Source organism: Pristiophorus japonicus, chromosome 2, assembly GCF_044704955.1.
Source record: "Pristiophorus japonicus isolate sPriJap1 chromosome 2, sPriJap1.hap1, whole genome shotgun sequence".
Taxonomy (NCBI): domain Eukaryota; kingdom Metazoa; phylum Chordata; class Chondrichthyes; family Pristiophoridae; genus Pristiophorus; species Pristiophorus japonicus.
The window spans coordinates 274513035-274538408 of NC_091978.1; the positions used below are offsets into that span (position 1 = coordinate 274513035).

Sequence of the window (25374 nt, forward strand, 5' to 3'; positions counted from 1 at the left end):
TCCAACAAGAGGGGGGGGGGGCTGTTCTGGATTTAGTTTTAGGGAATGAAGCTGAGCAGGTGGAAGGAGTATCATTGAGAGAGCATTTTTGTGGTAGTGATCATAATTCAGTTAGTTTTAGTATAGTTATGGATAAGGACAAAGATAAAACAGGAGCAAAGGTTCTAAAGTGGGGGAAGGCCAATGTTACTAGGTTGAGAAGTGATTTAGCAAAAGTGGATAGGAAACATCTACTTGAAGGTAAATCAGTGTCAGAGCAGTGGGAGACATATAAGAGGGAGCTACAAGGGGTTTAGGGTAAACATGTTCCCACAAAGAAAAAGGGTAGAACTGCCAAATTTAGAGCCTCTTGCATGACAAGGTAAGATAAGGCAAAAAAGGCAAAAAATCAGACATCGATAGCTCAATACTGCAGAAAGCCGAGAAGAGTATAGAAAGTGTAGGGGTGAAATTACATAGGAAATTAGGAAAACCAAGAGAGGGGATGAAAAAATACTGGCAAATAGAATCAAAGAAAACCCGAAGATGTTTTATAATTACATGAAGAGCAAGAGGAGGAGGATGTGGATAAGATACTTAATGAATACTTTGTGGCTGTCTTCACAAAAGAGAGAATCAATGCCAAAGTTGAAGTTAAGGAGGGAGATAGTGAAATATTAGATGGGACAAACATCATAAGAGAGGAAGTATTAAGGGGTTTAGCATCTTTAAAAGTAGATACATATCCAGGACCGGATGAAATATATCCTAGGCTATTGAAAGAAGCAAGGGAGGACATTACAGAGGCTCTGACCATCATTTTCCAATCCTCCCTAGCTACAGGAGTGGTGCCAGAGGATTGGAAAACTGCTAATGTTGTACTGTTGTTTAAAAAGGGAGGAAGGGATAAACCAAGAAATTACAGGCCAGTTAGTTTAACCTTGGTGGTGGGCAAATTACTGGAATCAATTCTGAGGGACAGCATAAACCTTCATTTAGAAAGAGATTTAGAAATCAAGGACAATCAGCATGGATTTGTTAAGGGAAGGGTGTATCTGGCTAACTTGATTGAATTTTTTGAGGAGGTAACAAGGAGGGTCGATGAGGGCAATGCATTTGATGTAGTGTACATGGATTTTAGCAAGGCTTTTGACAAGGTCCCACATGGCAGGCTGATCAAAAAAATAAAAGCCCATGGGATCCAAGGAAGAGTGGCAAATTGGATCCAAAAATTGGCTCAGTGGCAGGAAGCAAAGGATAATGGTTGATGAGTGTTATTGCGAATGGAAAACTGTTTCCAGTGGGGTTCCACAGGGCTCAGTGCTCAGTCCCTTGCTTTTTGTAGTATATATTAATGATTCAGACTTTTATGTAGGGGGCATGATAAAGAGGGTTTGCAGATGATACAAAAATTGGCCTTGTGTTTGACAGTTAGGAGCAAAGCTTTAAAATGTAGGACGATATCGATGGACTGGTCAGTTGGGCAGAAAAGTGTAAAATAGAATTCAATTCGGAAAGGTGTGAGGTAATGCATTTGGGGAGGTGCAACAAGGCATGGGAATACACAATAAATGGGAGGATACTGAGAGGTGTGGAGGAACAGAGACCTTGTAACCAGCATTCTACCACCACCAGAGGGTGCATCTGTTGGAATTCCAAGGGATCCCAGCATCCCTTGGGAGCACTGCATATAAGCAGGCCTCCCATGCTGTATGACCAATCTGGAGTCAGAATAAAGAGACTAAGGTCACACTTACTCAAGTCTACAGTAGTCAGTTAATTGCTTTAGTTGAGACATAACAACTGGCGACGAATAATAGATAACGAACCATCATGCGAAAATGCAGAGGACTGTTGGTATCCTGGAGAAATTCTCAAAAGGTGACGATTGGGAAGCCTTCATGGAGCAACTCGACCAATACTGCGGGGCAACAACCTATGGCGTCATGAAGAATCTTCTTGCTCCGGTGAAACCAACAACCAAATAGTATGAAGAACTGTGAACGCTGGTCCGAGAGCACCTAAATCCAAAGGAGAGCGTTCTGATGGCAAGGTAGCGATTTCATACATGTCAATGGTCTGAAGGCCAGGAAGTGGCGAGCTACATCGTTGAACTAATGCGCCTTGCAGGACATTGCGAATTCGGTGGATTCGTGGAACAAATGCTGACTTTTTTGTGCTTGGCATTGGTCATGAGGTTATCCTTCGCAAACTATTGACTGTTGAAACACCGAAGCTGAACAAAGCCATAACGATAGCCCAAGCATTTATGTCCACCAGCGATAATACCAAACAAATTTTGCAGCATAAAGATGCATCGGCAAGTACTGCACACAAAGTAATGTCATTTTCAGGCAAGAATGCATATGGCAGAACGCCGGCAGCTGCATGACCTCAGATTACTCAGACTCTGCCATCAAGTGTGAATGCGAGGCAATTAACACCTTGTTGGCGCTGCGGAGGTGATCATCGAGCCCATCAATGCCGCTTCAAACACTATGCTGCAAAGGCTGTGGAACAATGGGGCACCTCCAGCGAATGTGCAGACGAGCTGCAAACCCTGCAAACCACCACATTGTATAGGAAGACCGATCCATGGCGGATCAGATTGAACTAGAGACTCGAACCGAGGAGGCAGAAGTGTACAGGATACACACCTTCACCACAAAATGTCCACCGATCATGTTAACAGTTGAACTGAATGGAATTCCAGTAGCCATGGAATTGGACACAGGTGCAAGTCATCGATCATGAGAAAAAAGGCCTTCGAGAGGCTGTGGTACAACAAGGCACAAAGGCCCAAGCTGAGCCCTATTCATACCAAGCTGAGAACTTACTCCAAAGAGCTGATCCCCTGTAATTGGCAGTGCAGCAGTAAAAATCTCCTATGATGGAGCAGTGCACGAACTCCCACGATGGATTGTACCAGGAGATGGCACCACACTGTTTAGCAGAAGCTGGCTGGGAAAAATCCGCTGGAACTGGGATAACATCTGAGCGCTTTCGTTGGTCGACGACGCCTCATGTGCCCAGGTTCTGTTCACGTTCCCGTCGTTGTTTGAGCCAGGCATCAGAAATTTCTCTGGGGCGAAGGTGCAGATCCACTTGATTCCCGGTACACGACCCATCCACCACAAGGCACGTGCGGTGCCATACATGATGCGGGAGAAAGTGCAGATCGAGCTGGACAGGCTGCAACGAGAGGGCACCATCGCGCCAGTGGAGTTCAACGAGTGGGACAATCCGATTGTTCTGGTTCTCAATGGCGATGGCATGGTCATAATTTGTGGGGACTATAAAGTAACGATTAACCGTTTTTCGCTACAGGACCAGTACCTGCTACCCAAGGCAGACGACCTATTTGCGACACTGGCAGGAGAGAAGACGTTCACCAAGTTGAACCTGACCTCGGCCTACATGACGCAGGAGCTGGCAGAATCTTCGAAAGGCCTCACCTGCATCAACACGCCCAAATGTCTGTTCATCTACAATAGATGCCCATTTGGGATTCAATTGGCCACGGCTATTTTTCAACGGAACATGGATAGTCTGTTAAAGTCGGTTCCGCGCACCGTGGTTTTCCAGGATGACATATTGATCACAGATCAGGACACCATCGAACACTTGCAGAACCTGGAAGAGATTTTAAGTCGGCTAGATCATGTGGGACTCAGGTTGAAATGTTCGAAGTGTGTTTTCCTGACGCCAGAGGTCGAGTTCTTAGGAAGAAGAATCGCGGCAGACGGCATCAGACCCACTGACGCCAAGAAGGAGGCCATCAAGAACGCGCCAAGACCTCAGAACATGACGGAGCTGCGGTCGTTCCTGGAACTCCTCAATTATTTTGGTAATTTCCTACCCGGGTTAAGCACCTTGCTAGAACCTCTACATGTGTTGCTACGCAAGGGAGATGACTGGCTATGGGGGAAATCACAAGAGACTGCTTTTGAGAAAGCAGAAATCTGTTCTGTTCCAACAAACTGCTTGTTCTGTATGACCCATGTAAACATTTAGTGCTAGCTTGCGATGCGTCTTCGTACGGGGTCGGGTGTGTGTTACAACAAGCAAACGAATCAGGAACATTGCAACCGGTCGCCTATGCATCCAGGAGTTTGTCTAAGGCTGAAAGGGCCAGCAGCATGATTGAAAAAGAAACTCGAGCATGTTTACGGAGTGAAAAAAATGCACCAGTATCTGTTTGGGCTTAAGTTCGAGTTAGAAGCTGACCATTAGCCGCTCATATCGCTATTCTCAGAGAGCAAAGGTATTAATTAATACCAATGCCTCTGCTCACATCCAAAGATGGGCGCTCATGCTGTCTAAATATAATGATGTAATTCGCCACAGGCCAGGCACAGAGAACTGCGCTGATGCTCTCAGTCGGCTACCACTGCCCACCACCGGAGTGGAAATGGCGCAGCTTGCAGACTTGCTCTTGGTGATGGATGCATTTGAAAACAAAAAGTCACCCATTGCGGCCCGCCAGATCAGAACCTAGACCAGCCAGGATTCTTTACTGTCCCTGTAAAAAAAGCTGTGTCCTCCATGGGAGCTGGTCCAGCATCCCAGTGGAGATGCATGAAAAGATCAAGCTGTTCCTGTGGAGCAGAGACGAAATGTCCATACAGGCGGACTGTCTTTTGTGGGGTAATCGAGTGGTTTTGCCTAAGAAAGGCAGGGAAACGTTCATACATGATCTACGCAGTACCCACCCAGACATAGTAATGATGAAAGCTATAGCCAGATCCAATGTGTGGTGGCCCAGCATCGACTCAGATTTGGAGTCTTGCGTGCGCCAATGCAACACTTGCTCTCAACTGAACAATGCACCCAGGGAAACACCGCTAAGTTTGTGGTCATGGCCCTTCAAACTGTGGTGTAGGATCCACGTTGACTTCACTGGCCTGTTTCTAGGCAAAATGTTTTTGGTTCTTGTGCATGCTTATTCAAAATGGATTTAGTGTGTAATAATGTCTGTAAGCACTTCCACTGCCACCATCGAAATACCTACGAGCCATGTTTGCCACACACGGCCTGCCTGATGTCCTTGTCAGCGACAATGGGCCGTGCTTCACCATCGCTGAATTCAAGGAATTCATTACCTGCAATGGGATCAAGCACGTCACATCTGCCCCGTTCAACCCTGGATCCAACGGCCAGGCAGAACGGGCAGTCCAAACCATCAAGCAAAGCTTGAAACACATGTCGGAAATGTTATGTCTTGAGAATCTGACCAGATAATGTAAGCTTAAAGTAATGTATGACCGTAGTCCTTTATTACAGGTCTCCAGAATGCCTCTCCAGCCTGTGAGGCCTCCTTATGGACAGGTACTCCCAAGGGTTTGTGGGATCCCTTGGGACTCCAAGGGATGAGCCATCTGGTGGATAAACAAGGTATTTACAGGTTTACATATATAATAACCAACACTCCCCCAGCCGCCACCCCCCCCCGCCAAAGTCAATAGTGTAACTATTTACAATGTGAGTCGATCTGGGGCCTTCCTTTCCCTGGTTGCAAATTCTGGTTTGGGTGAGTCGTTTGTTAGACTCTCGCTGGCTGCTGCGCAGCTGGCATTGCAGGGCTGCTGGGTGTGGTGAGTCCTGCTGGGTTGTTGCAGGTGATGGGTTCTGCTTCATGGTCAACCGTTGGGTCGGTTGCCAGTTGTGTGTGTGTTGGGGGATCGAAAAAGATAGAGTCTATTGTCGGTTGCTCTGGATATTCCGTGAATCTGAGTTTGGTTTGGTCCAAGTGTTTTCTGCAGGTGAGTCCATTTGAGAGTTTGACCAGAAACACCCTACTCCCCTCTTTGGCCATGACAGTACCGGAAAGCCACTTGGGACCTTGTCCATAGTTCAACACAAATACAGGATCATTAATCTCGATTTCGCGTGACATATTTGCGCGATCATATGTATTCTGTTGAAGCCGCCTGCTCTCTACCTGTTCAGGGTGGACGTATGAGAGCCTTGTCTTAAGTGTCCTTTTCATGAACAGTTCAGCAGGTGGAATCCCAGTGAGCGAATGGGGTCTTGTGCAGTAACTAAGCAGAACTCGGGATAGGCGAGTCTGCAGTGAGCCTTCAGTTACCCTCTTCAAGCCTTGCTTGATTGTTTGCACTACTCACTCTGCCTGACCATTGGACGCTGGTTTAAACAGGGCAGATGTGACATGTTTGATCCCATTGCGGGTCATGAACTCTTTGAACTCGTCACTGGTGAAGCACAGCCCATTGTCACTCACAAGGACATCAGGCAGGCCGTGCGTGGCAAAAAAGACCCACAGGCTTTCAATGGTGGCAGCGGACGTGCTTGCCGACATTATCTCACATTCAATCTATTTGGAGTACGCATCTACAACCACAAGGAATATTTTTCCCCAGAATGGGCCTATTTGGTCGACATGGACCCTGGACCATGGTTTGGAGGGCCACGACCATAAACTTAGTGGCGCCTCCCTGGGTGCATTGCTTAACTGCGACCATGTGTTACATTTGTGCATGCAGGACTCTAAGTCTGCATCGATACCGGGTCACCACACGTGGGATCTGGCTATCGCTTTCATCATTACAATGCCTGGGTGGGTACTGTGGAGGTCACTAATGAAAGTGTCCCTGCCCTTTTTTGGCACCACTACCCGATTACCCCATAGGAGGCAGTCTGCCTGTATGGACATTTAATCTGTGCGTCGCTGGTACAGCTTTATTTCTTCCTGCATCTCTAACGGGACACTAGACCAACTCCCGTGGAGCACACCGTTTTTTACTAAGGACAGTAAGGGGTCCTGGCTCATCCAGGTTCTAATCTGTCGGGCGATAACGGTCACTCTTGAATGCTTCCATTACCATGACTAAATCTGCGGGCTGTGCCATCTCCATCCCTGTAGTGGGCAATGGCAGCCTACTCAGAGCATCGGCACAGTTTTCTGTGCCTGGCCTGTGGCGGATGGCGTAGTTGTAAACAGACAACGTGAGCGCCCATCTCTGGATGCGGGCCGATGCATTTGTATTTATCACCTTACTTTCAGAAAAGAGGGATATAAGTGGCTTATGGTCGGTTTCCAATTCAAATTTGAGCCCAAATGAATATTGATGCATTTTCTTTACCCCATGAACACACGCTAACGCTTCTTTTTCGATCATGCTGTGGGCTCTCTCAGCCATAGACAGACTTCTGAATGCATTAGCAACTGGTTGCAATTTCTCTGATTCATTAGCTTGTTGCAATATGCACCCGAGACCGTATGACGATGCATCACATGCTAGTACCAAATGCTTAAATGGATCATACAACACAAGCAATTTGTTTGAGCATAACAGTTTCCTAGCTTTCTCAAAGGCATTTTCTTGGCTTTTACCCCATACCCATTCATCTCCTTTTACGCAATAAAAAGTGCAGTGGTTCTAACAGTCTGCTAAGACCCGGTAAGAAGTTACCAAAGTAGTTCAGGAGTCCTAGAAACGATCGCAGCTCCATCACGTTCTGTGGTCTCGGTGCATTCTTGATTGCCTCCGTCTTCGAATCAGTGGGCCTGATGCCGTCCGCCGCGATTCTTCTCCCCAGGAACTCCACTTCAGACGCCAGGAAAACGCACTTCGAGTGTTTTAACCTGAGCCCCACACGATTAAGCTGACTAAGAAACTCCTCCAGGTTCTGCAGGTGCTCGAGGTGTCCCGACCTGTAACCAAGATGCTGCCCTGGAAGATCACGGCTTCAGCAAGCTTTCCATGTTCCTCCGGAATATCGCCGCGGCTGATTGAATCCCAAATGGGCATCTGTTGGAAATGCAGAGACCTTCATGCGTGTTGATGCAGGTGAGGCCCTTCGATGATTCCTCCTGCTCCTCCGTCACGAGATCAAGTCCAGCTTCGTGAACGTTTTTCCTTCCGCCAGCGTCGCAAATAGGTCATCTGCTTTTGGTAGCGGGTATTGATCCTGCAGGGAGAAACGATTGATAGTTACTTTGTAATCATCACAGATTCTGATGGTGCCGTCTCCCTTGAGGACTGGAATAATTGGACTGGCCCACTCGTTGAATTCGATCGGCGAAATGATGCCCTCTCATTGCAGCCAGTCCAGCTCGATCTCCACCCTTTCTCATCATGTACGGTACCGCTCTCAACTTTTGATGGGTGGGTCGCGCCCCTGGAATCAAGTGGATCTGCACTTCTGCTCCTTGGAACTTCCCGATGCCCGGTTCGAACAGCGAGGGGAACTTGTTTAGGACTTGGGCACATGAAGTGTCGTGGACAGACGAGAGCGCTCGGACATCGTCCCAGTTCCAGCGTATCTTTCCCAGCCAGCTCCTGCCGAACAGTGTGGGGTCATCGCACGGTACCACCCAGAGTGGTAAATTGTGCACCGCTCCATCATAGGAGACCGTTATGGTAGCACTGCCGATTACGGGAATCAGTTCCTTTGTTACGTTCTCAGTTTAGTATGAATGGGAGTCAGGACTAGCCTTGAGGCCTTGCTGCACCACAATTTATTGAAAATCTTTTTGTTCATTATCGACTGGCTCATGCCCGTGCCCAGCTCCATTGACACCGGGAGTCCATTTAATTCCACCTTCAGCATTATCAGGGGACACATTGTATGTACCCTATATACCTCTGCCTCCTCAGTCTGAGGCTCTGGTTCGTCGTGAACCACCGTGGATCTGTCCTCCTCTGCATCATGATGATTTGCAGGATTAGCAAGCTTTGCAGCTCGCCTGCACATACGTTGGAGGTGTCCCATTGTTCCACAGCTCTTGCAAACGTATCCTTTGAAGCGGCATGAATGAAAACGATGATCACCTCCGCAGCGCCAACAAAGTGTTAATGGCCTTGCATTCATCACCCTTGAAACATCTGAGACATTTGCGGATGTGCAGATTCGAAAAAAATATTACTTTGTTCACAGAACTTGCAGCAGCACTCGTGTGCTGAGAGATTTGTTTGGTATTGTCACTGGTGGCGATGAACGCCTGGGCTATCGCTATGGCTTTACTCAAGGTCTCTACAGTCAAAAGTTTGCCAAGTATTACTTCATGGCCAGTGCCAAGTATAAAGAAGTCCCTGAGCATGTGCTCCAAGTGTCCTTCAAATTTGCAATGTCCTGCAAGGCGCCTTAGTTCGGCAACGTAACATGACACTTCAGACCTCTTATACGTGTAGAACCGGTACCTCGCCATCAGAGCACTTTCCTTCGGGTTTAGATGCTCCCGGACCAGTGTACACAAATCATCGTACGACTTCTCTGTGGGTTTCGCTGGAGCGAGCAGATTTTTCATGAGGCCATACGTTGATGCTCCACAAACGGTGAGAAGGACCGCCCTTCGTTTAGCAGCGTTCCCTTCTCCTTCCAGCTCGTTGGCCACGAAGTATTGGTCAGTTGCTCCACGACAGTTTCCCAACCATCTCCCTCTGAAAATTTCTCCAAGATGCCCACGGTTCTCTGCATTGTTGTGGTGGTGTTCGTCATCTGTATCTCGTCACCAGTTGTTATGTCTTGATTAAAGAATCTGACCAGATACTGTAAGCTTAAAGTAATGTGTGACCGTAGTCCTTTATTACAGGTCTCCAGAGTGCCTGTCCAGCCCGTGAGGCCTCCTTATGTACAGGTGCTCCCAAGGGATTGTGGGTTCCTTTGGGACTCGAAGGGATGAGCCCTCTGGTGGTTAAACAAGGAATTTATAGATTTACACATATAACAGGAAGGCTTCCTGCAGACCCACCTGTCCCAAGTCCTGCTCAGCTATCGCACAAGAACATAAGAACATAAGAATTAGGAACAGGAGTAGGCCATCTAGCCCCTCGAGCCTGCTCCGCCATTCAATAAGACCATGGCTGATCTGGTCGTGGACTCAGCTCCACTTACCCGCCCTCTCCCCGTAACCCTTAATTCCCTTATTGCTTAAAAATCTATCTATCTTTGACTTGAAAACATTCAATGAGCCAGCCTCAACTGCTTCCTTGGGCAGAGAATTCCACAGATTCACAACCCTCTGGGAGAAGAAATTCTTTCTCAACTCGGTTTTAAATTGGCTCCTCCGTATTTTGAGGCTGTGCCCCCTAGTTCTAGTCTCCCCCACCAGTGAAAACAACCTCTCTGCCTCTATCTTGTCTATCCCTTTCATGATTTTAAATGTTTCTATAAGATCACCCCTCATCCTTCTGAACTCCAAGGAGTAAAGACCCAGTCTACTCAATCTATCATCATAAGGTAACCCCCTCATTTCTGGAATCAGCCCAGTGAATCGTCTCTGTACCCCTTCCAAAGCTAATATATCCTTCCTTAAGTAAGGTGACCAAAACTGCACGCAGTACTCCAGGTGCGGCTTTACCAATACCTTATACAGTTGCAGCAAGACCTCCCTGCTTTTGTACTCCATCCCTCGCGCAATGAAGGCCAACATTCCATTTGCCTTCCTGATAACCTGCTGCACCTGCAAACTAACTTTTTGGGATTCATGCACAAGGACCCCCAGGTCCCTCTGCACCACAGCATGTTGTAATTTCTCCCCATTCAAATAATATTCCCTTTTACTGTTTTTTTCCCCAAGGTAGATGACCTCACACTTTCCGACATTGTATTCCATCTGTCAAACCTTAGCCCATTCGCTTAACCTATCCAAATCTCCTTGTAGCCTCTCTGAGTCCTCTACACAACCCGCTTTCCCACTAATCTTAGTGTCATCTGCAAATTTTGTTGCACTACACTCTGTCCCCTCTTCTAGGTCATCTATGTATATTGTAAACAGTTGTGGTCCCAGCACTGATCCCTGTGGCACACCACTAACCACTGATTTCCAACCGGAAAAAGACCCATTTATCCCGACTCTCTGCTTTCTGTTCGCCAGCCAATTCTCGATCCATGCTAATACATTTCCTCTGACTCCGCGTACCTTTATGTTCTGCAGTAACCTTTTGTGTGGCACCTTATCGAATGCCTTTTGGAAATCTAAATACACCACATCCATCGGTATACCTCTATCCACCATGCTCGTTATATCCTCAAAGAATTCCAGTAAGTTAGTTAAACATGATTTCCCTTTCATGAATCCATGCTGCATCTGCTTGATTGCACTATTCCTATCTAGATGTCCCGCTATTTCTTCCTTAATGATAGCTTCAAGCATTTTCCCCACTACAGATGTTAAACTAACCGGCCTACAGTTACCTGCCTTTTGCCTGCCCCCTTTTTTAAACTGAGGCGTTACATTAGCTGCTTTCCAATCCGCTGGTACCTCCCCAGAGTCCAGAGAATTTTGGTAGATTATAACGAATGCATCTGCTATAACTTCCGCCATCTCTTTTAATACCCTGGGATGCATTTCATCAGGACTAGGGGACTTGTCTACCTTCAGTCCCATTAGCCTGTCCAGCACTACCCCGCTAGTGATAGTGATTGTCTCAAGTTCCTCTCTTCCCACATTCCTGTGGTCTGCAAATTTTGGCATGGTTTTGTGTCTTCCACTGTGAAGACAGAAGCAAAATAATTGTTTAAGGTCTCAGCCATTTCCACATTTCCCATTATTAAATCCCCCTTTTCATCTTCCAAGGGACCAACATTTACTTTAGTCACTCTTTTCCGTTTTATATATCTGTAAAAGCTTTTACTATCTGTTCTTATGTTTTGCGCAAGTTTACCTTCGTAATCTATCTTCCCTTTCTTTATTGCTTTTTTAGTCATTCTTTGCTGTTGCTTAAAATTTTCCCAATCCTCTAGTTTCCCACTAACCTTGGCCACCTCATACGCATTGGTCTTTGATTTGATACTTTCCTTTATTTCCTTGGTTATCCACGGCTGGTTATCCCTTCTCTTGCCGCCCTTCTTTTTCACTGGAATATATTTTTATGCACACTATGAAAGAGCTCCTTAAAAGTCCTCCACTGTTCTTCAATTGTGCCACCGTTTAGTCCTTGTTTCCAGTCTACTTTAGCCAACTCTGCCCTCATCCCACTGTAGTCCCCTTTGTTTAAGCATAGTACGCTCGTTTCTGACACAACTTCCTCATCCTTAATCTGTATTACAAATTCAACCATATTGTGATCACTCATTCCGAGAGGATCTTTTACGAGGAGATCGTTTATTTTTCCTGTCTCATTACACAGGACCAGATCTAAGATGGCTTGCTCCCTTGTAGGTTCTGTTACATACTTTTCTAAGAAACAATCCCGTATGCATTCTATGAATTCCTCCTCCAGGCTACCCCGTGCGATTTGATTTGACCAATCGATATGTAGGTTAAAATCCCCCATGACTACTGCCGTTCCTTTTTCACATGCCTCAATTATTCCCTTGATTATTGCCCGCCCCACCTGGAAGTTATTATTTGGGGGCCTATAAACTACGCCGACCAGTGACTTTTTCCCCTTACTATCTCTAATCTCCACCCACAATGATTCAACATTTTGTTCATTGGAGCCAATATCATCCCTCACAACTGCCCTGATATCATCTTTTATTAACAGAGCTACCCCACCTCCTTTCCCTTCTTGCCTATCTTTCTGAATTGTTTAATTCCCAGTCTTGGCCACCTTGCAACCATGTTTCTGTAATGGCCACCAAATCATACCCATTTGTAATGATTTGTGCCGTCAGCTCATTTACTTTATTTCAAATGCTGCATGCATTTATGTAGAGTGTTTTCATCCTAGTTTTTAAACCATAATTTTTAGTTTTGACCCCTCCTGCAGCCCTTTTATGTTCAGTTGCCCTTTTTGTTCCTTGCCTTTGGTTTCTCTGCCCTCCACTTTTACTCATCTCTTTTCTGTCTTTTGTTTTTGTCTCCTTTTTGTTTCCCTCTGTCTCCCTGTTTTGGTTCCCATCCCCCTGCCATATTAGTTTAACTCCTCACCAACAGCACTAGCAAACACTCCCCCTAGGACATTGGTTCCGGTCCTGCCCAGGTGCAGACCGTCCAGTTTGTACTGGTCCCACCTCCCCCAGAACCTGTTCCAATGCCCCACGAATTTGAATCCCTCCCTGCTGCACCACTGCTCAAGCCACGTATTCATCTGTGCTATCCTGCGATTCCTACTCTGACTAGCACGTGGCACTGGTAGCAATCCCGAGATTACTACTTTTGAGGTCCTACTTTTTAATTTAGCTCCTAGCTCCTTAAATTCGTCTCGTAGGACCTCATCCCTTTTTTTACCTATGTCGTTGGTACCACGACAACTGGCTGTTCTCCCTCCCTTTTTAGAATGTCCTACACTCGCTCAGAGACATTCTTGACCCTTGCACCAGGGAGGCAACATACAATCCTGGAGTCTCGATTGCGGCCGCAGAAACGCCTATCTATTCCCCTTATGATTGAATCCCCCATCACTATCGCTCTCCCACTCTTTTTTATGCCCTCCTGTACAGCAGAGCCAGCCACGGTGCCATGAACTTGGCTGCTGCTGCTCTCCCCTGATGAGTCATCTCCTTCAACAGCACTCAAAGCAGTGTATCTGTTTTGCAGGGGGATGACCAGATGGGACCCCTGCACTACCTTCTTTGTACTACTCTTCCTGCTGGTCTTCCATTCCCCAGGCCCCACTCGCTCATCGGGGTTCCCCTTGCTGAACTGCTCATGAAAAGGGCACTCAAAACAAGGCTCTCTCTAGTCCATCCAGATCTCGATGATCATGTTGAGGGCAGGCGGCATCAACAAAGCATGTACCGTGATCGCGTAAATTTGTCACGCGATATTGAAGTCAATGACCCTGTATTTGTCCTCAACTATGGACATGGTCCCAAATGGCTTGCTGACACTGTCGTAGCCAAAGAAGGGAGTAGGGTGTTTGAGGTCAAACTTGCAAATGGACTAACTTACAGAAAGCATTTGGACCAAACCAAACTGCGATTCACAGACAGCCATGAGCAACCTGAAGAGGACACCACCAACTTCGACCCTCCGATATACACCCAAGTGGCAACTGACATCACGGTTGACCACGAAGCTGAACTCATCATCCCCAGCAGCCCAGCAAGGCCAGCGAAGGCCCAACCAACTCACCTGCATCTGTGTTTGTACCGAGACGATCGACTAGGGAGCGGAAAGCCCCAGATCGTCTCACCCTGTAAATAAGTGTACTGTTGACTTTGGGGGGGAGTGATGTTATGTATGCAACACTTTGAAACCAGCAATCTGCCACCACCAGAGGGCACATCTGTTGGCGTCCCAAGAGATCCCAGCATCCCTTGGGGGCACTGCATATAAGCAGGCTGTGTGACCACTCTGGAGTCAGAATAAAGAGCCTAAGGTCACACTTACTCATGTCTACAGTACTCAGTCACATTGCTTTATTTGAGACATAACAAACGCATGATAAAGAAGCTTCAAATGATACGAAAATTGGTCATGTGTTTGACAGTAAGGAGGAAAGCTTTAAACTGCAGCACGATATCGATGGACTGGTCAGTTGGGCAGAAAAGTGGAAAATAGAATTCAATTCAGTGAAGTGTGAGATACTGCATTTGGGGAGGTGCAACAAGACAAGAGAATACACAATAAATGGGAGGATACTGAGAGATGTGTAGGAACAGAGGGACCTTGGAGTGTATATCCACAGATCCCTAAAGGTAGCAGATCAGATCGATAAGGTAGTTTAAAAAGGCATACGGAATGCTTTCCCTTATTAGCCGAGGCATAGAGAATAAGAGCAGGGAAGTTATGCTAGAACTGTATAAAACATTAGTTAGGCCACAGCTTCAGTACTGCGTACAGTTCTGGTCATCATATACAGGAAAGATGTGTTTGCACTAGAGGGTACAGAGGAGATTTACGAGGATGTTGCCAGGACTGGAAAGTTTTAGCTATGAGGAAAGATTGGATAGGCTGGTGTTGATTTCTTTGGATGAGAGGAGGCTGAGGTGAGATTTAATTGAGGTATATAAAATTATGAGGGGCCTAGATAGTGGATAGGAAGGACCTGTATCCCTTAGCAGAGGGGGTCAATAACCAGGGAACATAGCTTAAAAGTAGTTGGTAGAAGGAGTAGAGGGGAAATGAGTAAAGATATTTTCACCCAGAGGGTGGTGGGGGTCTGGAACGCACTGCCTGAATGGATGGTCGGGGCAGAAACCCTTATGACATTTAAAAAGTACTTGGATGTGTATTTCAAGAGTCGTGACCTTCAGGGATACGGACCTAGAGTTGGGAGGTGGGATTAGGCTGGATAGCTCTTTTTTGACTGGCACGGACACATTGAGATGAATGACCTCCTCCTTTGTCATAATTTTTCTATGATTTTAAGTGCTCCTTGCTGGGTATTTCCCCCCGTCCCCACCCCTGAAGCATCTTTTGGGAGTTCAGCCATGTTCTGGGACTCTTGCTCACTGCCACAAAATATGATAAAGCAATGCTCTACATTGGATGGAATGCTCAGAGTTTAAGAAACACATCCTTTTTCATTTACCATTGTTCTTAATTCTGGCAGTTGTAGCCAAGAAAGAAACGGCATGGTCACCACAAGAAATGATGACTAATAATATGTTGTTTACCATAGGAAATTGCAAAAATGGCTCTGAGCGTGAAAGGGAATGAGATAAATTATTGCTAGCACATCCTTACTTTTCAACTTGTGCAGTTGATAATTGTCGTTGGCAGCTGAAGTACAATGGTTTGTACTCTCCGTCCCACTGTCAGGAATAAAGCAGCTCTTCCCAGAATGCAGCCAAAGACTGCAGTTAGACTCAGGTTTCTGGATTAATTAAAGAGGATTTGACTGCACACCATCAAGAAAGTTAATGAACAATGCCCCTCGCTTGCAAAGTGTCAGATAAAGGAAATGTAACAAGATTTCAGCAGTGGCAGCAGTTCAATGAAATGTAAAAAAATATCAGTGCAGTTCCTTCTCCTCTATCGTGTTTATAAGGTTTTCAACAAGTTAACTGGAGAGCTGGTTTAAAGCCCCCTTCTGGTGGCATTCCACCAGTGACACAGGCTCTCAAAACTACCCCTCACAAAATAAAATGGCCAGATCGTCTTTGCAATTAAAAAAAAGAAACATTTCATCATGGCTAGTTGGGTCAGAGCTTTATAGATTTAATGTTGTAGATTCTACTCACAGAAACAATTGCAGACACAATCTCAATGGCACCAGTGCTCAGTGTGATGTATGGGATGCGATCCTTGCTAATGCCAGCTTCTTTGAAGATGCTGTTTGTGTAGAACCAAATCTATAAACAATAAAAGAACCAATGGAACACATTAGATGTAAAAACCAAATTTGTAGGCTGTAACCAAATATGGAAGCACACACTTTGTATCTTCTGTAGTGGTGATTGGGTAAAAGGCACTACCTTGTGTAACATGAACTGTATAGACCAGAAGATCCCAGGTTAGACGCTCTGTTGTGATTTGCTTGGGCCTCGATATTAACAATCCAACAACGGCAGGAGAGGGTCAGTGAAAGGGAGGCAGGAGCTGCCAGCTCCACAAGGTAAGTGACTGTTTCAGCTCTCCTTGTGGGCCAGGAAGAGCAGTAGTGCTCCCTCCTCCCCCAGGCCTCACAAGGAGGTTTCCAGCTTCCCTCCCACCCCAGTAGCCAGACTCTCCCACTCCCCTGTCCCGCTATCCAGCCCCCCGCCCCAGCCCTGATTGCAGGCCTCCCCTGCTCCCGATTGACGACCTCCCCCTCCCCCCGATTGCTGACCTTCCAGCTCCCTAAAGCCCTAAATGCCGACCTCTACTCCCCTCCTGACTATCAATTTTCCTCCCTCCTGATTGCCAGGGTCCATTTCCAAGGATCCCCAACTGTGGTCACCTGTCGATAGTGCTCTCTCCTGCCTGCTGGCTTGGCTGTTCATTTGAGCAGCTACTGGGCAGGACGCAAAGGTACAAGATGCAAAAGAGGTCCTGCTATTAAGGTTTGCAGGACATCCACATCCCTGGCCTTGTATCCCTAAGTCATTCTCGGCATTCTCTACGCTCTTCCTACCTCCCCGTTGATGTCAACTGAAACAGCAGCTTAGGCCCTCCAATTTTTTTTAACACCTAAGGCTAGAAAGGGAAAGTCAACTTGAATTTCTGTTCCTGACTGTAATGCAGTGACCCTTGCTGGAAGTGTCCTTGTGTGGATGCGAGGCGAGAACAGGATGGGTCAGCTGTGATGCCACAAGCAAGTAACTTTCAGCTATAAAGTGCTCAACTATCCATCAATACTTCGTTTTCTGCAAACATTTCAAAAGAATCTCTTTACATTTCCTGCTATAAGTTTTTTTTAAATTTAAGATGTGAAATTTCGCAGCGCCCCATTTGGAGGCGGTAACTGAGTCAGGGCAGGACGACCTGCACCCGGCGCGGAAATCCCACCCCAGCCACGAAATTGCAGTTGCCGCCCCTCGTGGGAAGTGGAGCGCAATGTCGCGCGCTCCACTCCCAGTTGGGGCGGGTTCGGGGGTACTACTGGGGTGTGTTCGCCAGCACTATGCAGCTTCTCTGTGTAGCGCTGATGTGTTTCAACTCCCTTTCCCTTCCGTTAAAAGGGAGGGCCGCTGCATACTCTGCAGGGCCTCGGATGGCTTCCACTGGGCCACTAGTGTAGCGTGGTGCTGAGGCCGTAGCCTGGCACCCAAACGAAGTGCCGGGCTGCACAATGGCGCCCCACACCATGCAATGGAGGACCAATGCGGGCCGACTAGTGAGTCGGTCAAACGTTCAAACTGGCAGCGCGCAGCGCTCCCCACCTCCCCATTAACTTCCGCCCAGCAAGCGGATGTCAGCCCGGTTTGCGACCCACGAGGCTGGCGTTAACACCACTCATGGCAGCCTCGCAGGGCGCTGGCCAGTTTCCGCCGTGGGTTGGAAAGGGGTCACCGTGTGGTGCTAATGAATTGGCGTGCATGGCAGGTTGCAAGGCGATCCAGAGTGGTGCTGGTTTGCGCGCAGTGCTACCTGGAGGCGCTAACAGAAGGTGCAAAACAGGGCAATTTTGACCCCTTATTCTTTTTACCTTTGAATATCATTTTATCATCTCTTTGGGTTTTTTTTCATGCCTCCATGTATAGTTACATAGGGCTGAATCTTAACTCCCATAAACGGATGGGTTGGGATCGGATGAGATATTAAAACTTTACAGGGCAATTTTTGCTGGCTCCTTTAGGATCAAAAGAGCCTCTGAGGTGGCCAAGATGGGGTCTTGAGCTGAACATCGGTATAGCCCGCGTTTAGCACAGATGCCATCTTAATAAAGGAATTGAAACTTGCGCTAGGAACGGCCACTAAGATGCTGATTGCCACTTAAATTGCCTGCTAGCACTCATTAAAGAGACTGCATGACATTTTGGTGGATAGGGCTTGATGTAACACTCTCTTCTAACAGTGATGGACTGAATCATAATAAACAAAGCATTGCTGACGTTTTCAACGGTACTTGAAGGCATACTCATCTTTTAATGTTCACTTGCTGCTGGAGGTTTGAAGGGGACCATTGAAATACATGGGGAGACTTTTTGGACAGCTTGTCAAAACTTCACCAACACTCTTAACAATATTTATTACAGAAACTCTCCAAAGACTTCATCTAAAAAGAGTCAGTGTGGTACTACTCTACCTTATCAAACACCTTCCAGGAGTAACCAGCAGAAAGGGAGTGCTTGGTCATGGGCAACTTGCGAAGGGGCCCCTTTGGTCTGCAGGAGCAATGGGAGGAGGAAATGAGGCCTGACAGCACAGCACCAGCTACTGCAGGAGAGAGGGACAGGAGGACGAGGTAGACTCCATTCCCCTGGAGGGTACAGGACAACCTTCCTCCTCTGGACCTCCTCCACCACAATCTCCAGTGCTGCGTCCGAGAGCCTGTGTGCCCTCTTCCTCAGTCCCTGAGCCATCCTGCAACGTGCCGCTGTGTGCCAGCCAGAGCACGCCACATTTTCAGTGGAAGTGGGTGCGTGGAGCCCATGAAAATTGCCTACTAATCAGCGCTTGAGTAATCAGGAGTAAGTGGACTATAAATCGGTTAGCCCTGAAAACAGGTGTGGGGATCGTGAAGCATGACTGCACCCATTCAGTGGAATTCAGTGAATGCACCTATTCAGTAGAATGCAGGCAGCATGCCAACTTTATGCTGCCTGTTAATTATAATGATTTCTGTGTGCAGTCAGCACTATCAGCAGGGGACCCAATATCGTCACTTCTTCAAGCTACACTGCACTACTTAAAGCTAGCTTGTACCTCTTACAAGGGAGGTGCATTGTGGCTGCAGCAGGTGCTGGCAGTCATTTTGCTACTGATTACGGCCTGGGAAAGAGAAAAGAATGGCTGTCCATGGAATAAAGTAGATCACCAGGGTTTTGGGTGCTGCACTGGAGATCTTGGTGGACAAGGTGGTAAGGAGGAGAGACATCCTGTATCTGCAGGGATCCAGGAGGCCCTTCAGATACACAATGAGAAAGCAATGAGATAGCCACGGAAGTAAATGGCAGGAGTACAACCCCAATGACTTGGATGCAGTGACATAAGAAGTTCAATGATCTAACACCTGTAATCAAGGTCAGTGAATGCATCGTCAACTGCCATATCCTACCAACTGCACCGCTAGCCTCAGTCATTGCTCAATTTACTGTAGTCCCATCACTCATCTACCAACAATCTACATCAATCATAGAAACATAGAAAATAGGTGCAGTGGTAGGCCATTCGGTCCTTCGAGCCTGCACCACCATTCAATAAGATCATGGCTGATCATGCAACTTCAGTCCCCCATTCCTGCTTTCTCTCCATACCCCTTGATCCCTTTAGCCGTAAGGGCCACATCTAACTCCCTTTTGAATATATCCAACAAATTGGCATCAACAACTCTCTGCAGTAGGGAATTCCACAGGTTAACAACGCTCTGAGTGAAGAAGTTTCTCCTCATCTCAGTCCTAAATGGCTTACCCCTTATACTTAGACTATGTCCCCTGGTTCTGGACTTCCCCAACATCGGGAACATTCTGTCTAGTCCCGTCAGAATTTTATATGTTTCTATGAGATCACCTCTCATCCTTCTAAACTCCAGTGAATAAAGGCCCAGTCGATCCAATCTCTCCTCATATGTCAGTCCAGCCATCCCAGGAATCGGTCTGGTGAACCTTCGCTGCACTCCCTCAATAGCAAAAACGTCCTTCCTCAGATTAGGAGACCAAAACTGAACACAATATTCCAGGTGAGGCCTCACCAAGGCCCGGTACAACTGCAGTAAGACCTCCCTGCTCCTATACTCAAAACCCCATGGTATGAAGGCCAACATACCATTTGAATTCTTCACCGCATGCTAACTTTCAATGACTGATGTACCACGACACCCAGGTCTTGTTGCACCTCCCCTTTTCCTAATCTGCCGCAATTCAGATAATATTCTGCCTTCGTGTTTTTGCCACCAAAGTGGATAACCTCACATTTATCCACATTATACTCCATCTGCCATGCATTTGCCCACTCCACCTAACCTGTCCAAATCACCCTGCAGCCTCTTAGTGTCCTCTTCATAGCTCATCCTGCCACCCAGTTTAATGTCATCTGCAAACTTGGAGATATTACACTCAATTCCTTCATCAAAATCATTAATGTATATTGTAAAGAGCTGAGGTCCCAACACTGAACCCTGCGGCATCCCACTAGTCACTGCCTGCCATTCTGAAAAGGACCCGTTTATCCCGACTCTCTGCTTCCTGTCTGCCAACCAGTTCTCTATCCATGTCAATACATTACCCCCAATACGATGTGCTTTAATTTTGCACACCAATCTCTTGTGTGGGACCTTATCAAAAGCCTTTTGAAAGACCAAATACACCACATCCACTGGTTCTCCCTTGTCCACTCTACTGGTTACATCCTCAAAAAATCCCAGAAGATTTGTCAAGCATGATTACCCTTTCATAAATCCATGTTGACTTGGACCAATCCTGTCACTGCTTTCCAAATGCGCTGTTATTTCATCTTTAATAATTGATAACATTTTCCCCACTCCCGATGTCAGGCTAACCGGTCTATAATTACCCGTTTTCTCTCTCCCTCCTTTTTTAAAAAGTGGTGTTACATTAGCTACCCTCCAGTCCATAGGAACTGATCCAGAGTTGACATACTGTTGGAAAATGATCACCAATGCATCCACTATTTCTAGGGCCACTTCCTTAAGTACTCTGGGATGCAGACTATCAGGCCCCGGGGATTTATTGGCCTTCAATCCCATCAATTTCCCTAACACAATTTCCCGCCTAATAAGGATATCCTTCAGTTCCTCCTTCTCACTAGACCCTCCGTCCCCTAGTACTTCTGGAAGGTTATTTGTGTCTTCCTTCGTGAAGACAGAACCAAAGTATTTGTTCAATTGGTCTGCCATTTCTTTGTTCCCCATTATAAATTCACCTGAATCTGACTGCAAGGGACCTACGTTTGTCTTCACTAATTTTTTTCTCTTCACATATCTATGGAAGCTTTTGCAGTCAGTTTTTATGTTCCCAGCAAGCTTCCTCTCATATTCTACTTTCCCCCTCCTAATTAAACCCTTAGTCCTCCTCTGCTGAATTCTAAATTTCTCCCAGTCCTCAGGTTTGCTGCTTTTTCTGGCCAATTTATATGCCTCTTCCTTGGATTTAACACTATCCTTAATTTCCCTTGTTAGCCACGGTTGAGCCACTTTCCTCATTTTATTTTTACTCCAGACAGGGATGCACAATTGTTGAAGTTCATCCATGTGATCTTTAAATGTTTGCCATTGCCTATCCACCATCAACCCTCTAATTATCATTTGCCAGTCTATTCTGGCCAATTCATGTCTCGTATCATCGAAGTTACCTTTCCTTAAGTTCAGGACCCTAGTCTCTGAATTAACAGTATCACTTTCCATCTTAATGAAGAATTCTACCATATTATGGTCACTCTTCCCCAAGGGGCCTCAAACAACAAGATTGCTAATTAGTCCTTTCTCATTACACATCACGCAGTCTTGGATAGCCAGCCCTCTAGTTGGTTCCTCGACATATTGGTCCAGAAAACCATCCCTAATACACTCCAGGAAATCCTCCTCCATCGTATTGCTACCAGTTTGGTTAGCCCAATCTATATGTAGGTTAAAGTCGCCCATGATAACTGCTGTCCCTTTATTGCACACATCCCTAATTTCTTGTTTGATGCTATCCACAACCTCACGACTATTGTTTGGTGGTCTGTGCACAACTCCCACAAGCGTTTTCTGCCATTTGGTATTCCGCAGCTCCACCCATACAGATTCCACATTATCCAAACTGATGTCCTTCCTTACTATTGCGTTAATTTTCTCTTTAACCAGCAACGCTACCCCACCTCCTTTTCCTTTCAGGCTATCCTTCCTGAATGTTGAATACCCCTGGATGTTGAGTTCCCAGCCTTTGTCACGTAGTTAATATTCATATACCTCACCTCGCCCTCACACACTTAGTAATGTTGCAAGCCTCGCATTCACATTCACACTGCCAGCTACATCACCAAACAGATTGCATGACACTCAATTACACATCTCCCTCTCTCTTGCAGGCCAAGATGGAACACAACTGGTGGCAGCAGGTACTAACCAGAGGGGGAGAGGCACGCCTTCTTGACTTGTCTGCCGCCTTTGACATGGTTGACGACTCCATCCTCCTCCAATGCTTCTCCTCCATCGTTCATCCGCGTGGGACTGCACTCGCCTGGTTCCATTCTTATCTATCTAATCGTAGCCAGAGGATCACCAGCTATGGCTTCTCTACCTGCTCCTGCACCATTACCTCTGGTACCCCCAAGGATCTATTCTTGGCCCTCTCCTATTTCTCATCTACATGTTGCCCTTGGCGCTATCATCCAAAAACACAGTGTCAGTTTCCACATGTACGTTGATGACACCCAACTCTACCTCACGACCATTTCTCTCGACCGCTCCATGGTCTCTAAATTGTCAGAATGCATGTCCGACCCAATTCTGGATGAGCAGAAATGTTCTCCAATTAAATATTGTGAACATAAGAACATAAGAAATAGGAGCAAGACTAGCCCATATGTCCCCTCTAGCCTGCTCTGCCATTTAATATGATCATGACTGATCCTATCATGGACTCAGGTCCACTTCCCTACTTGCTCACCATAACCCCTTAGTCCCTTATCAGTTAAGAAACTGTCTATCTCTGCCTTAAATTTATTCAATGTCCCGGCTTCCACAGCTCTCTGAGGCAGCAAATTCCACAGATTTACAACCCTCTGAGAGAAGAAATTCCTCCTCATCTCAGTTTTAAATGGGCAGCCCCTTTTCTAAGATTATGCCCCCTAGTTCTAGTCTCCCTTATCAGTGGAAACATTCTCTCTGCATCCACCTTGTCAAGCCCCCCCCCATAATCTTACACATTTCGATAAGATCACCTCTCATTCTTCTGAATTCCAGTGAGTAGAAGCTATCGCTTTCGGTCCCTGCCACAAATTTCATTCCCTAGCCACTGACTCTATCCCTCTCCCTAACATCTGCCTGAGGCTGAACCACACTGTTTGCAACCTAGATGTCACATTTGACCCTGAAATGAGCTTCCAATCATATATCCACAGCATAAATAAGACCGTCTATTTCCACCTCCGTAACATCACCCATCTCCGCCTGCACCTCAGCTCATCCACAGCTGAAACCTTCATCTATTTCTTTGTTACCTCTAGACTTGATTATTCCAACACACTCCTTGCTTGCCTCCCACATGCTACCCTACATAAACTTGACATCATCCTAAACTCGGCTGCCTATGTCCTAAATCGCACCAAGTCCTGTTCACCCATCACCACTGTGCCCGCTGACCTATATTGGCTCCCGGTTAAGCAATGCCTCGATTTCAAAATTCTCATCCTTGTTTTCAAATCCCTCCATGGCCTCGCCCCTCCCTATCTCTGTAATCTCCTCCAGCCCCACAACTCCCCGAGATATCTGCATTCCTCTAATTCTGCCCTCTTGAGCATCCCTGATTATAATCGCTCAACCATTGGTGGCCGTGACTTCAGCTACCAAGTTCTGGAATTCAGCTACCAAGCTCTGGAATTCCCTGCCTTACCTTCTCTGCCTCTCTACCTCTCTTTCCTTCTTTAAGATGCTCCTTAAAACCTACCTCTTTGACCAAGCTTTTGGTCACCTGCCCTAATTTTCTCCCTATGTGGATTGGTGTCAAATCTTTTGACTTATAATACACCTATGAAGCGTCTTGGGCATTTTACCAAGTTAAAGGCGCTACAAAAATACAAGTTGTTGCTGTTGTTGTAAGTGAGTTACCCAGGTAACTAAAATACACCCAAGTTTCCTCAATCTTTTACATTCGTCCATCACACACCTCATCCGATCGAATCTCCGCCCACAAACTAGCCATGCCCTTGACTCTCAAATGTGCGTATCCTCCAATTGTGTTTACTCAGGAGGATCTCTCAACATTGCAATCAGATTTTCAGGCACAGCAGGAAGCATAGTCATTTTTCTGGTCTATTAATTGCAATTCTTTCAGCGTTTAAAAAAAATGTAATTATCCTCACTAAGACCTACTCTGTATTTTCTGTTTCAGTTAATGTATTCTTATGGCATAGCTATATGTCACATTAAAAAAAAGCTTCCACGATTGCAGGTTATTAATTATGCTGTGTCTGATAGGAATATAGGTACAGGAGTAGGCCGTTCAGCCCCTCGAGCTTGTTCTGCCATTCAATTAGATCATGCCTGACCTGCATCTTAGGTCAATAACTCCCTTGCCGAATAAAATTCTATCAATCTCAGTTTTGAAATTTTCAATTAACCTAGCCTCAACAGTTTTCTGGGGGAGAGGTCCAGATTTTTACTATCCTTTGCGTAAAGCAGTGCATTCTGACATCATCCTTGAATGGCTTAACTCTAATTTTAAGGTTATACCTTCTTTTGTTAAACTCTCCCACCAGAGAAAATAGTTTCTTTCGACCTACCCTATTAAATCCTTTAATCGTCTTAAACACTTCAATTAGATCATCCCTTAATCTTCGATATTCAAGGGAATACAAGCTTCGTCTATGCAACCTATTCCCATAATTTAACCCTTTAACCCCAGTATCATTCTGGTGAATCTGTGCCGCATCCCCTCTGAGGTTCGGTGCTCAGAGCTAAGAGCAGCACTCCAGATAGGGTGAAACCAAAGCTCTGTACAGCTGTAACATAACTTCTGCTCCTTTGGATTCCAGCCCTCGAGATAAAGGCCAACATGCTACTAGCCTTATAATTATTTTTTGTACCTATCCACTAGCTTTTCTGTATCTGGACTGCTAAATCTCTCTACTCATCCTCAGTTCCTACCTTATTGTCATTTAGAAAATACTCCTTCTCCTAGCCCCCAAAAATAATTTTAAATTTAGCGTTTTTGATGCTGTTTAGCTGGAGTAAAACTAGGTACGGCTTAGATATCTTCCAAAATGGCAAGTGGAGTTTTATGTACATCATAGGA

At 46.2% G+C, this 25374-nt stretch overlaps 1 protein-coding gene across 1 annotated transcript in view; it reads right to left on the reverse strand.

Moving 5' to 3' along the window:
• slc2a9l2 (solute carrier family 2 member 9, like 2) overlaps positions 1-25374 on the reverse strand; it is a 798853-nt gene that overhangs the window by 340894 nt on the left and 432585 nt on the right. The window contains exon 8 of the mRNA XM_070862252.1: positions 16021-16131. Coding sequence (XP_070718353.1) covers positions 16021-16131 — 111 coding nt within the window. The remainder of the gene's footprint in view (positions 1-16020; positions 16132-25374) is intronic.